General features: G+C 49.1%; 1 protein-coding gene across 3 annotated transcripts in view; it reads left to right on the top strand.

Annotated features, from left to right (window-relative positions):
• The window catches only part of LOC143975821 (uncharacterized), a 57697-nt gene that overhangs the window by 9267 nt on the left and 33902 nt on the right, over nt 1-14528 (top strand). For all 3 annotated transcript variants that reach the window (XM_077478378.1, XM_077478377.1, XM_077478379.1), the window contains 2 exons: nt 4604-4936; nt 6992-7096. In XM_077478378.1, coding sequence (XP_077334504.1) covers nt 4604-4936; nt 6992-7096 — 438 coding nt within the window. The remainder of the gene's footprint in view (nt 1-4603; nt 4937-6991; nt 7097-14528) is intronic.

The following is a 14528-nucleotide window of genomic DNA, read 5'->3' as shown; positions in this document are numbered from 1 at the left end:
CAAACTGGTGGCTTACAGGCCCTAAAGCCAAAGTGTAGTTTACCCCTATAATACCTTCCCTGGTTCCCACCTCTTCCCCTTCTTCAGCAATGTAATTACAATTCTTCTGTCAAATCATTTTTGTTTTAAAGAAATACTTCTTTTGAGACCCAATGAGGTAATCACTAGGTCCGTCTGATGCTCTTTGCTCTGACTTTGGTAGGAGACATTCCTGGCATCCATGTCGGCTCCTCCATGCTGGGCACTGGGTGCTGAAGACTTTAGATGTGCAATCTTCTGATCAGTTGACTGGGCATGCACATCTAAAGGGATACCGGGGATGGGTTCTTTTATCTGATTGAAGGCCAACAAAAGCTGTGAGGGATGGGCAACGACAGTATAGATCAGAAGAAAAGGGGTTGATGATGACTGAAATCATACAGACAGGAAATGGAGGCAGGCTCTTGATAGCTCATCATTGCCCCATCATTGCTGTCAGTGGGAGGAATAGTACCCTATTACTGGAAGGAATGGTGCCCCATCATTGGTATTAATCATCATTGGTATATAGCACCTCATCATTGGTTTCACTGGAAGGAATAGTGCTCCACAGCGGCATTGCTAGGGGGTGGCTTTTGGGACTAAAGCCCCGAATCTAGGGCCCATAGCCCTGAGGCTCTCTGGAGACCCTTATGTAAGTGGGGGGCTCTCTGGGGACCCTTATGTAAGTGGGGGGCTCTCTGGGGACCCTGATGTAAGTGGGGGGCTCTCTGGGGACCCTGATGTAAGTGGGGGGCTCTCTGGGGACCCTGATGTAAGTGGGGGGGCTCTCTGGGGACCCTGATGTAAGTGGGGGGGCTCTCTGGGGACCCTGATGTAAGTGGGGGGGCTCTCTGGGGACCCTGATGTAAGTGGGGGGGCTCTCTGGGGACCCTGATGTAAGTGGGGGGGCTCTCTGGGGACCCTGATGTAAGTGGGGGGGCTCTCTGGGGACCCTGATGTAAGTGGGGGGGGCTCTCTGGGGACCCTGATGTAAGTGGGGGGGCTCTCCGGGCACCCTGATGTAAGTGGGGGGGCTCTCTGGGGACCCTGATTTAAGGGGGAGGCTCTCTAGCGACCCTCAATTAAGGGGGGCTCTCTGGGAATGCTGATGCAAGGGGGAGGCTCTCTGGGAGCCCTGATGCAAGGGGGTGGCTCTCTGGGGATCTTAATGTAATGGGGGATCTCTGGGGACCCTGATGTAAGAGGAGATTCTCTGGGGATATATATATATACACACACACACACACGTATATTATATACATGAGTCTCTGCAGGGGTCCCCAAGGGGAGGGGAGGCTCTCTGAGGACCCTGATGCAAGGGGGAGGCTCTCTGGGAACCCTGATGCAAGGGGGAGGCTCTCTGGGGATCCTAATGTAAGGGGGCTCTCTAGGGACCCTGATGTAAGGGAGGACCCTCTGGGGATATATACACACACGCGTATATTATATACATGAGTCTCTGCAGAGGTCCCCAAGGGCAGGGAGGCTCTCTGGAGACTCTGATGTAAGTGGGGAGGGGGGGGGCCCTCTGGGAACCCTGATGTAAGGGGGAGGCTCTCTGGGGATCCTAATGTAAGGGAGGTTCTCTGGGGACCCTGATATAAGGGGGGATATATACACACACACACACGTATATTATGTGTATGCCCGCCCAAGCGTACAACTTTCTTTACTACGTTGCTATGGGCTCTAGCCCCAGATCTTTTGTAGACCTAGAAACGCCCCTGGTACCCCATCATTGGTATCAGTGGGAGTAATAATGCACCATGTTTAGTGTCAGTTGGAAGAACTATGCCTTGTATAAGTGGCGGAATAGTTCCCCATCATTGGTATCAGTGGGAGGAATCGGGCCGTCTAATGCGGGGCAAAAGGGGCAGATGCCCAGGGCCCTGTCATTGTTGAGAGGCCCAAAGCAGCTGTCCCTTGAGCCCCTTGGCATGGGAAGTCCTGGACCGGGAGCAAGGAGAAGCGAGAGCCCTGGAGGAAAAAGAGCTTCCTGACCACCAGAATGTGAGGAGCAGCAGGCGCAACCCCGATGTGGCGGTGCCACCCAGAGGCTGGATTCCTCTAACCTCCTCTCCAAGCTCAGACAACGGCCCCTCTCTCATCCCCAATCCTCCTCTCTCTCTCTCTCTCTCTCTCTCTCTCTCTCTCTCTCTCTCTCTCTCTCTCTCTCTCTCTTTCTTTCTTTCTTTCTTTCTTTCTTTCTTTCTTTCTTTCTTTCTTTCTTTCTTTCTTTCTTTCTTTCTCATCCCCAACCCCTTCTCTATCTCCCTCTAGCCCCAGCAACCAATGGGTGAGCGGTAATGATGCGCAGTAACCTCTAGCAACCAAAGCCAATCAGCAAGCAGAAATTATGTGCTGTAACCTCAAGCAACAAATCAGTGAGCAGTAATGTTATACTTTAATGACTGGCAACCAATCACAAACATGCCTGATCTGCTGCACTAAACTGATTTGGAGTTTAGGTGCTATTTACTGTATTTTTCAAAGCAGGAGGAGAGGAAAATTGCATTGGGGGGGGGGCCCAAAGAAAATGTTTGCCCAGGGTCCAATCAATATTAAAGATGACCCTGGGAGGAATACTGCCTCATCATTGGTATCAGTGGGAGGAATAGTGCCCCATCATTGGTATCAGTGGGAGGAATAGTGCCCCATCATTGGTATCAGTGGGAGGAATAGTTCCCCATCATTGGTGTCAGTGGGCTGAATAGTGCCCCATCATTGGTATCAGTGGAAGGAATAGTGCCCCATCATTGGAGTCAGTGGAAGGAATAGTGCCCCATCATTGGAGTCAGTGGAAGGAATAGTGCCCCATCATTGGTATCAGTGGGAGGAATAGTGCCCCATCATTGGTGTCAGTGGGAAGAATAGTCCCCAATCATTGGTATCAGTCGGAGGAATAGTGCCCCATCATTGGTGTCAGTGGAAGGAATAGTGCCCCATCATTGGTATCGGTGGGAGGAATAGTGCCCCATCATTGGTATCGGTGGGAGGAATAGTGCCCCATCATTGGTATCGGTGGGAGGAATAGTGCCCCATCATTGGTATCGGTGGGAGGAATAGTGCCCCATCATTGGTATCAGTGGGAGGAATAGTGTCCCATCATTGGTGTCAGTGGGAAGAATAGTGCCCAGTCATTGGTATCAGTGGGAGGAATGGTGCCCCATCGTTGGTGTCAGTGGGAGGAATAGTGCCCCATCAGTGGTAGGAATAGTGCCCCATCAGTGGTGTCAGTGGGAGGAATAGTGCCCCATCAGTGGTGTCAGTGGGAGGAATAGTGTCCCATCATTGGTGTCAGTAGGAGGAATAGTGCCCCATCATTGGTGTCAGTGGGAAGAATAGTGCCCCATCATTGGTGTCAGTGGGAGGAATAGTGCCCCATCATTGGTGTCAGTGGGAGGAATAGTGCCCCATCATTGGTGTCAGTGGGAGGAATAGTGCCCCATCATTGGTGTCAGTAGGAAGAATAGTCCCCCATCATTGGTATCAGTGGGAGGAATAGTGCCCCATCATTGGTATCAGTGGGAGGAATAGTATCCCATCATTGGTGTCAGTGGGAGGAATAGTGCCCCATCATTGGTGTCAGTGGGAAGAATAGTGCCCCATCATTGGTATCTGTGGGAGGAATAGTGCCCCATCATTGGTGTCAGTGGGAGGAATAGTGCCCCATCATTGGTGTCAGTGGGAGGAATAGTGCCCCATCATTGGTGTCAGTGGGAGGAATAGTGCCCCATCATTGGTATCAGTGGGAGGAATAGTGCCCCATCATTGGTATCTATCAATGGAAGGAATAGTGTCCCGTCATTGGTATCAGTGGGAGGAATAGTGCCCCATCATTGGTATCAGTGGGAGGAATAGTGCCCCATCATTGGTATCAGTGGGAGGAATAGTGCCCCATCATCGGTATCTATCAATGGAAGGAATAGTGTCCCGTCATTGGTATCAGTGGGAGGAGTAGTGTCCCAAGGGCTTGATGAAGGCAAGAAAAGGGCCACCTCTGGCCTGCACCTCCACAGTTTGGAGACCACTGGATTAGATCATTTCTCTTAAATACATAATAATTGCTGAATTGTTTTCTCCATTTTACCTTTAAGACCCCTTTCACATCAGGGCGTTTTGCAGACGCTATAGCGTTAGAAATAGTGCCTGCAATCTGCCCTAAAGAAGCTGCACCATTATGTGTAGTGTGAAGGCCCCGAGTTCTCACACTACAGCGGTGCGCTGGCAGGACGTCAGGGAAAAGTCCTGCCAGCAGCTTCTTTGGAGCGGTGTGTTTACCGCTCCTCCACTGCTGCTCCCCATTGAAATCAATGGGTCAGCGCTGTATTGCGTATTGCCGGCGGTTTTAACCCTTTCTTGGCCGCTAGCGGGGGGTAAAAGCGCCCCGCTAGCGGCCGAAATGCGCCGCAAATCCGTCGCAAATCCGGCAGTAAAATGCTGCTAAAAATAGCGGCGTTTTACCGCCGACGCAATGGGCGGTGTGGTGTGAAAGGAGTCTAATGGATTGTGGTTGAATGGATACATTTTTGTACATGTAATTCTGCTGCTGAGTCATGGCGTTCTTTGTGCTCCTCTCTAGTAACCCTGAAGGGGAAGGTGACGAGGATGATTGTGATCGCTTTCCTGTGTCACTGGTTCTTTGCCTTGTGCATCCTACTGAATAAACATGTTTTCAACAAGTTGAGAAAAAAGAAGCAGGAAAAGAAGGTCAATAACAAAGAGAAGGTCAATAACAACGAAGAGAAGGTCAATAGCAAAGAGAAGGTCAATAACAACGAAGCGAAGGCTCTACAGAGCAATGCTCACCAAGATCGTGGTCCTGAACATCGAGACACCATTAACAGTGGCGACGGCTCGCATGCCATCTGCCCACTTACCGGGCGGAGGTGTCCAAATCACACTTGTTCTACAGGTTGGTTCAACACAAGCCCTGCCTATAAATCTGTGGGGGCCACCCGCTTGGGGCCCTGATCCATGCAATTCACGCCTTTCCCAACTACTGCAAATGTACAGTAACTCAAATACGGTTGAGGCTGTGATCCAGAGACTGATATGTGATTGGCTCAGTTTCTCTGTACAGCACTTCAGTATACGTCAGAGCTATATAAATATATAATAATAGTGTGTGTGACTGTGGTGGAGGGGACATTAGAGTGTAAGCTCTTCTGCTACAGAGACTGATGTGACTGGCTCCGTGTTCTCCATACAGCACTGCGGTATATGTAGGGTTGCCGCCTGTTCAGGATTCACCCAGACAGTTCAGGTTTAGAATCATGTGTCCGGGTTTCAGACTGTCTGAGACCCGGACACATTATTCAGACCAGACTAAGTCTCCCCCCTTCTCTCTCCTGCCTCTAAATTAGTACGCTAAGGTAAATCAGGGTTCTCGGCACACTCATTACATCAGTGCTCCCCTTTACTTCAGCGTCCTCTTCGTACACCAGAGCATCCCTTATGTTAGAGTCCCCAGAGTTTTCCCTTACATCAGAGTCTGCAGAGTCCCCCCTTAGAGTGAAAAGAAACTCTGCGAGTTCAGATGTAAAAGGGGAGCTCTGCAGATTCGGATGTAAAAGGGGAGCTCTGAGAGTTCAGATGTAAAAGGGGAGCTCTGCAGATTCAGATGTAAAAGGGGAGCTCTGCAGATTCGGATGTAAAAGGGGAGCTCTGCAGATTCAGATGTAAAAGGGGAGCTCTGCGAGTTCAGATGTAAAAGGGGAGCTCTGCAGATTGAGATGTAAAAGGGGAGCTCTGCAGATTCGGATGTAAAAGGGGAGCTCTGCAGATTCAGATGTAAAAGGGGAGCTCTGCAGATTCGGATGTAAAAGGGGAGCTCTGCGAGTTCAGATGTAAAAGGGGAGCTCTGCGAGTTCAGATGTAAAAGGGGAGCTCTGCGAGTTCAGATGTAAAAGGGGAGCTCTGCCGATTCGGATGTAAAAGGGGAGCTCTGCCGATTCAGATGTTAAAGGGGAGCACTACAGATTGAGATGTAAAAGGGGAACTCTGCAGATTGAGATGTAAAAGGGGAACTCTGCAGATTGAGATGTAAAAGGAGAGCTCTGCAGATTGAGATGTAAAAGGAGAGCTCTGCAGATTGAGATGTAAAAGGAGAGCTCTGCAGATTGAGATGTAAAAGGAGAGCTCTGCAGATTGAGATGTAAAAGGAGAGCTCTGCAGATTGAGATGTAAAAGGGGAGCTCTGCAGATTGAGATGTAAAAGGAGAGCTCTGCAGATTGAGATGTAAAAGGAGAGCTCTGCAGATTGAGATGTAAAAGGAGAGCTCTGCAGATTGAGATGTAAAAGGGGAGCTCTGCAGATTGAGATGTAAAAGGAGAGCTCTGCAGATTGAGATGTAAAAGGGGAGCTCTGCAGATTGAGATGTAAAAGGAGAGCTCTGCAGATTGAGATGTAAAAGGGGAGCTCTGCAGATTGAGATGTAAAAGGAGAGCTCTTCAGATTGAGATGTAAAAAGGGAGCTCTGCAGATTGAGATGTAAAAGGGGAGCGCTGCAGATTCAGTTGTAAAAGGGGAGCTCTGCAGATTCAGTTGTAAAAGGGGAGCTCTACAGATTCAGATGTAAAGGGTGACTCTTGTGATTAACTTCATATGATTAGAAATGTTATTTAATAGCAACATCTGTGCATTGTTTATCTATGCATACTATGAAGAAAAATTTCTGTGCGACACTGAAGTGTTCGGGTTTTAAATGGGAGCAAAGTTGGCAACCCTAGGTATATGTCAGAGCTATATAAATGTATAATAATAATAGTGTGTGTGTGTGACTGTAGGGGGACAGTAGAGTGTAAGCTCTTCTGGTACAAAGGCTGATGTGACTGCCTCCATGTTCTCTGTACAGCACTGCGGTATAGGTCAGAGCTATATAAAGGTGTAATAATATTGTGATCTACCTATTGAGATGGGGTGTTACATTTCATTACAGTTGTGTTTTATGCTCTTTCTTTGATTTAGTGAACAAGGACAAGATTCTCCGCCTGATCAACAGAACCATCACTATTGCAGACAATATTGTCGGGTTCCTAAAAGAGTTGGCTGTGCTGATCATCAGTCTGGATGGTAAGGAACATCGGTTTCTATCAGAGCCTTGCAATGACTTCAGCGAGACTCAAACATTTTTTTGCAATACATGAATACTAAATACGTGCCTGGGGGGAAATTGCCAAAAATGATGCATAAAACGACCATAAAACGACTTAAAACCCCCAGAACATGATATATTTTCTGAGCACAGAGGCTTTGTAGAATAAAAAGATTTATAGTTGCAATTTTCTATATTATTATATTTTATATGTTTTCAGGAGAAAAAAATACACCAAAATGTATTTCAGTGCGTGCAAACGCCATATCATACTTATTTATTTTGTGAAAAAGGTTCTGTGGAGTAAATAGATACCAAACATGTCCATACAAATCCCGTATGATTCTTCCCCACGTTTGGTTTTAACTTTTCACAAAACATCGAAGTAAATGTAACACAAATGTAACCACTTAAGGGCCGAGCCTCTTTCTGAGATTTGGTGTTTACAAGTTAAAAACATTTTTTATTTTTTTTGCTAGAAAATTACTTCTAACCCCAAAAACATTCTAAAAAAAATGTTCTAACATCCTAGAGAATAAAACGGCGGTCGTTGCAATACTTTCTGTCGCATCGTATTTGCGCAGCGGTCTTTCAAGCGCACTTTTCTTTGGGGGGAAAAAAAAAAAATCACTATTTTAATTTAAAAATAAGACAACAGTAAAGTTAGCCAAATTTAGTTTTTTTTATTTTGTGGAAGATGATTTTATGCCGAGTAAATTGATACCCAACATGTCACGCTTCAAAGTTGCGCCCCGCTCGTGGAATGGCGACACGCTTTTACCCTTAAAAAAATCAACATCGGCGAAGTTTAAAAAATTCTACAGGTTGCATGTTTTGAGTTACAGAGGAGATCTGGGGTTGGAATTATCGCGCTCGCTCTAACGATCGCGGCGATACCTCACACGTGTGGGATTTGAACACCGTTTTCATATGCGGGCGCCGCTCATGTATGCGTTATCGCTTCTGCACGCCGGCTCGGCTTTTCTTATTTATTTTACCTTTTATTTTTAATTTTTACACTGTTCTTTAAAAAAAAAAAAAAAAAAAAATATGGTGTCGCTTTTATTCCCAATACAAGGAATGTAAACATCCGTTGTAATAGAAAAAAATGCATGACAGGTCCTCTTAAATATGAGATCTGGGGGGTCAAAAAGACCTCACATCTCATATTTATACTAAAATGCAATAAAAAATAAATAAATTTAATGTCATAAAAAAAAAATGTACCTTTTAAGAGCTATGGGCGGGTGTTATGGAGACGAGTGGGGGCCATCTCAATCGTCTTCATGCCAAGCTAGGGAGAAAATCCAATTGCCTCCGCCGCTACCGGCGGCCCCGGCACTGGAGATCAGCAGGAGGGGGAGCCCACTCCCACTGCCAATAAAATTGATCTCACGGCGAATCTGCCGCAGAGACCACTTTTATCTTGAAGCAGACCGCCGGCCGAAGAGGAGGATACTGGGGTACAACGGCGGGCGGTCTGTGAGTGATTAACCACTTCACAGCTGTGCTATAGCCGAATGATGGCTACAGCGCGGTCGCACATTGCCAGGAGGGCGTCATATCTCCTGCGATCGTGCTTCTCACGCTGTCCTTCACAGCTGATCATTTTAAGCAGGATTTGCAGTCCTTTCCACACACTGGCAGCGTGTGAGGAGAGGAGAGCCGATAAGCGCCAATCCATATCCGGGACATCTACACTGACAATCAGGGCATTGATTACCAGTGCTGCCCCAACAGTGGCCACCAGAGCTGCCTGTCAGTGGCCACCAGAGCTGCCTGCCAGTGGCCACCAGAGCTGCCTGTCAGTGGCCACCAGAGGTCACCAGTGCTGCCTGTCAGTGGCCGCCAGAGCTGCCTGTCAGTGGCCACCAGAGCTGCCTGTTAGTGGCCATCAGTGGCCACCAGTGCTGCCTGTCAGTGGCCACCAGAGCTGCCTGTCAGTGGCCATCAGTGGTCGCCAGTGCTGCCTGTCAGTGGCCATCAGTGGTCGCCAGTGCTGCCTGTCAGTGGCCATCAGTGGTCGCCAGTGCTGCCTGTCAGTGGCCATCAGTGGTCACCAGTGCTGCCTGTCAGTGGCCATCAGTGGTCACCAGTGCTGCCTGTCAGTGGCCATCAGTGGTCACCAGTGCTGCCTGTCAGTGGCCATCAGTGGTCACCAGTGCTGCCTGTCAGTGGCCATCAGTGGTCACCAGTGCTGCCTGTCAGTGGCCATCAGTGGTCACCAGAGCTGCCTGTCAGTGGCCATCATTGATGGTTATCAGTGCCCATCAGTGCTGCCTGTCGGTGCCCACTAGTGCTGCCCAGCAGTGCCCATCATTGATGACTGTCAGTGCCACCTATCAGTGCCCATCATTGCCGCCCATCAGTGGCACTTATAAGTGTACTCTCATCAGCTCACATCAGTGAATTACTTATTTACAAAATGTTATAACCAAAACGAAGAAATACTTTAAATAAAAAAAAATTAGCAATTTTTGTTTGTTTAGCAAAAAAAAAAAACCCAGTGGTGATTAAATACCACCAAAAAGCTCTATTTGTCTCAAAAAAATATATAAAAAGTTTTTTGGTTTTTTTGGGGTACAGTTTTGCATGACCGCACAATTGCCATTTAAAATGCGACAGCGCTGAACGCTGAAATTTGGCCTGGGCAGGAAGGGGGTGATGGTGCCCCCTAGATAAGTGGTTAAAATGTCATACTCCTTTACAGTCTAACACCTTGTCTACCAAGATACATTGATAAATGTCCTGGTATTCAGGGGGTCAAAGCAAGCATACAAGGGAATTTGGGATAGGGAGGCTCAGTACTGGTGCGGTGGGGGGAATTTGGTGGGAATGTCATTTTTGTAAACTGGCCTCTGTGATATGCACGTCTGAACCCTGTACCCTGTGTGTAATGCACGTCTGAACCCTGTACCCTGTGTGTAATGCACGCCTGAACCCTGTACCCTGTGTGTAATGCACGCCTGAACCCTGTACCCTGTGTGTAATGCACGCCTGAACCCTGTGTGTAATGCACGCCTGAACCCTGTGTGTAATGCACGCCTGAACCCTGTACCCTGTGTGTAATGCACGCCTGAACCCTGTGTGTAATGCACGCCTGTACCCTGTGTGTAATGCACGCCTGAACCCTGTACTCTGTGTGTAATGCACGCCTGAACCCTGTACCCTGTGTGTAATGCATGCCTGAACCCTGTACCCTGTGTGTAATGCACGCCTGAACCCTGTACCTTGTGTGTAATGCACGCCTGAACCCTGTACCCTGTGTGTAATGCACGCCTGAACCCTGTACCCTGTGTGTAATGCACGCCTGAACCCTGTACCCTGTGTGTAATGCATGCCTGAACCCTGTACCCTGTGTATAACGCACTCCTTAATCCTGTACCCTGTGTGTAATGCACGCCTGAACCCTGTACCCTGTGTGAAATGCACGCCTGAACCCTGTGTATAACGCACTCCTTAACCCTGTACCCTGTGTACAACGCACTCCTTAACCCTGTACCCTGTGTGTAATGCATGCCTGAACCCTGTACCCTGTGTGTAATGCACGTCTGAACCCTGTACCCTGTGTGTAATGCACGCCTGAACCCTGTACCCTGTGTGTAATGCACGTCTGAACCCTGTACCCTGTGTGTAATGCACGTCTGAACCCTGTACCCTGTGTGTAATGCACGCCTGAACCCTGTACCCTGTGTATAACGCACTCCTTAACCCTGTACCCTGTGTACAACGCACTCCTTAACCCTGTACCCTGTGTGTAATGCATGCCTGAACCCTGTACCCTGTGTGTAATGCACGTCTGAACCCTGTACCCTGTGTGTAATGCACGTCTGAACCCTGTACCCTGTGTGTAATGCACGCCTGAACCCTGTACCCTGTGTGTAATGCACGCCTGAACCCTGTACCCTGTGTGTAATGCACGCCTGAACCCTGTACCCTGTGTGTAATGCACGCCTGAACCCTGTACCCTGTGTGTAATGCACGCCTGAACCCTGTACCCTGTGTATAACGCACTCCTTAACCCTGTACCCTGTGTGTATTGCACGCCTAAACCCTGTACCCTGTACACGTGCGCGCCAGCGCTCAAGTGCCCCTGTGACAGATATTGATGTCAAACTGGCTTTTTCAACTCGGCCAGTGCTCAGGATCGGACTCTGTCTTCAGCTTCATGTATATCCTGTATCCCGATTCCATTTGCTGACCCGGCTTGCCTTGACCAATCTCTGATCTCCTCCTGCACTGACCTCGGCTTGTCCCCTGACCTCTGCTTCTGTCTGCTCCATTGGCTCTGGCTTTACTGATCAGTTCCAGACCCGGCTTGTTCCCTGACCATGCTCCTGCCTATGCCTTGTGCCCGATCTGTGTATGACCCGGCCTGCCGGTCCCTATTGCCTGCTGTCCTTGGTACCTGCCTACCACGCTGCTATTCCGGCTGACTTACTATCTGCTACCAGCAGCCATCTCAGCTGTCTGCTGTCGCCGGTGCCAGCCTGCCTTAGTCTGCTGCCTACCAGCTTGCCCGCTACTAGAGTCTTCTGATGGCTTCACTGGCCCTGCTGCTAGCAAGACCTATAGGCACCAATTTTTTTTGGGGGGGGGCGACCCCCTGCCAGCCACCCCACCCCTCCAGGTCCCGAGTCCCAGCAGACGCTTCTCTTCCCACCCAATCAGGATTTAGGACGCACAGCCAATTGGGGTCTTAGAACTCCCGTACAATCGGGTCTCAAGGCCCGCTTCATGATTGGCCCAGAGGCGAAAGAGGAAGACATTAGCGTCACACAACTGGGTGGGCTCCGGGGGGGGGGGGAAGTGCTCTGTGCCTGGAGCACATCCTTTTTGAAGCCAATTGGAGCCTCCAGCTCTAATCGCGTTCTTCTAAAAAAACAAAACATTGGAATCCATGCGTCCAGCGCCCTGCATGTAGATTAGGGGTCGGGCGCATGGCTTGGGGGGGCGGCGCCCCTAATGGAGAGTTTTTTTGTTTTTTTTCCCTAGGAGATTGAATGTGATCAGCACAGGGCCAATCAGCACTGTCCGGACAGAGGGTCAGGAGTCCTGCATCCTGATAGGACAGCCAGTGCAGTATGAAAACTCCTCCTATGAGCTTTAACCAGACACTGATAGAAGTCACAAGGCTGCTATATACTGCTGATGAGAAAAGGTATTTAGCGGTTTATGTTTACTAAAATAATTGCATTTCCATGTTCTGTGGGAGACCAGATATAGTGACTGCAGGGTCCTTGGTTTAGTAGCACTTTAAATTGTCCAGCTGTTAATAATTAGTTCAGAGATGGTCTACTCCCTAAGCCCTGCTTCACACTGTCGTGCGACTTGAGAGTTCAAAGTCGCCGGACAAGTTGCACCCCATTAGCAGCAATGGAACTGTTCTAAAAGGAGCGACTTGAGTTGCTCTGACTCTGAAAGAGGTTCCTGCACTACTTTTTGGTGGGACTTCTTCAATATGAATTGCATTGACTTCTGGTAAAAAAAAAAGTCGCATGCGAGCCGCGATGAAGTCGCACCAGCATGTCGAATTCGAAGTCGTGGCAGTGTGAATCGGGACTTAAGCCTGGTACAAGCTATCTCTTGTGGGGTTTTTTTTTTTTCTTTCTCGTACATCATGGGACACAGTGACTCAGTAATTACTGGTGGGTTATAGGGTATCACTAGGTGACTGGACACTGGCACACCCTAGACAGGAAGTTCAATCCCCCATATAACCCCTCCCCCTACTGGAGGTACCTCAGTTTTTTCGCCAGTGTCTTAGGTGTTGGTCACAAGTAAAGATGTGCTGAGCTCCGCTGGAATATCCTTACTGGGGCCAGCTATGCAACCGGATCCATTCAAAGTGTCTTTTCCAGGCCGAATCGGATGGTACCCGGGCCTCGTGCCCGAAGAAACGAGGTTTTACCTGTAACGCTTCTCTTTTTAGAGAGCTGGACCCTGGGATCCAGTATTTGTTTTTTTCAGCCACATTCCTGGAAGGGTGCTTTACGGGCCCAGAACTGAGGATCCCCCTATTCAAGGGGGCCCCAGTCTCTGAAGGTTTTTTCACTAACGGAAGCCCACCGTGAAAGGTGAAGACTGGGTGTGTTATTCAGACCCTGCAGCTGGATAAGGTAAGGGAGACTCCTCAAGAATTTTTCTAATTTTAGTAGGTTTTCTCCTTTTAAGTAAATGTATGCTATGCCTATAGTCGCCACCGGGGGCTGCCAAAAGCACATACCTTTCATACCTGATTTGTCTGCCTGGTGTCCACGCTCTATGCTCCTCCAGCCATGCTCCAGGAAGGATGAAGGTAAGGGTTTTTTTCCTTCCGGGACTCTCCCTCCATGGATTAGGGGACCGAGACAGGCCTGGGCAGAGTGCGGTAACATAACGCACCACCCGCCACCATCCACCGCTGTTCGCCGCCGCCATTACAGCGGCTACACATCCACCGGCCCTTCCCTTCTCCTCTGCCCCAGCCTCCCCTCCATGCTTGTCAGCAGGGTTAGAGCCTCTGCTCGCATGGGAAACACTCGTTTTTAAAAAGCGAGGGGGGGAGTGGAAGTGGTCGGAGGAGGGGAGGGTGGAGCACTAGGCTACACAGGCTTTAAAGTGCACTCTTTTTCAGATGCACCCAGCCTATGGAGGGACACAGAGCTGACAGGCGCATGTGAGTGTGGAGGACACAGGCATTCCCAGGCAGCATTTACTTGGCACCAGACTGAGTCTTAGTAGCAGCGGCAATTGCTGAACTACTGTGCTCAGCAGTTAGTGCATTTTTTTGTGGTACCTCTACTTTTTATTGCTTTGCACTATGGGTAGAAGAGGTACAAGTACCCCGAAGAATATGGGCTCTAAGGGGTCCCCTTCAGGCTCTGAGGACCCCCCCTCTGCAGCTCCCCCCCCCCCCCTGCAGGACCCAGGGAGGAGGGTCAGGGGCTGCAGCTGCTTCTGGCACTTCAGCCCCTGTGTACATTACACAGGAGGTTTTTTCCTCAACCATAAATGGTTTAGAGGAAAGATTAGTGGCCTTAATCGCATCTTCACTCAGTGGAAGAAAACGCACTAGGCCCCCCTCTGTCACCCAGGACCCTCAGAGTGAGGAACACTGGGATAAAGGAGAGGAATCCCCCTCAGAGGATCGGGAGGAGACTGATGATTCCACTTCTGAGGAATCTAGTGGAGAAGGGCCCTCTTCAGCTTCTCAGGATGAGAAAATGTTGGTGCAAATTCTTGCTGGATTGGTCCTTTCCACGTTTAAGTTACCCGTACCTGAGTCAGTTAAAGAATCCACTTCTTCTCTGGGTTCACTGAAACCTCCTCAAAACTGTTTGGAGAGGATTTGAACAATTATGTCCAAAGGATCTCTAGTGGGAAAAGCACCCTTTTACCAGTCAAGAAAAGGAGTAAACGTCCCTCCTT

Source organism: Lithobates pipiens, unplaced genomic scaffold (genome assembly GCF_037356315.1).
Source record: "Lithobates pipiens isolate NorthernLeopardFrog02 unplaced genomic scaffold, aLitPip1_a1.2 Scaffold_13, whole genome shotgun sequence".
NCBI classification, from domain to species: domain Eukaryota; kingdom Metazoa; phylum Chordata; class Amphibia; order Anura; family Ranidae; genus Lithobates; species Lithobates pipiens.
Note: the sequence above shows the minus strand (reverse complement) of the source record. Positions and strands in the feature narration are given on the sequence as shown.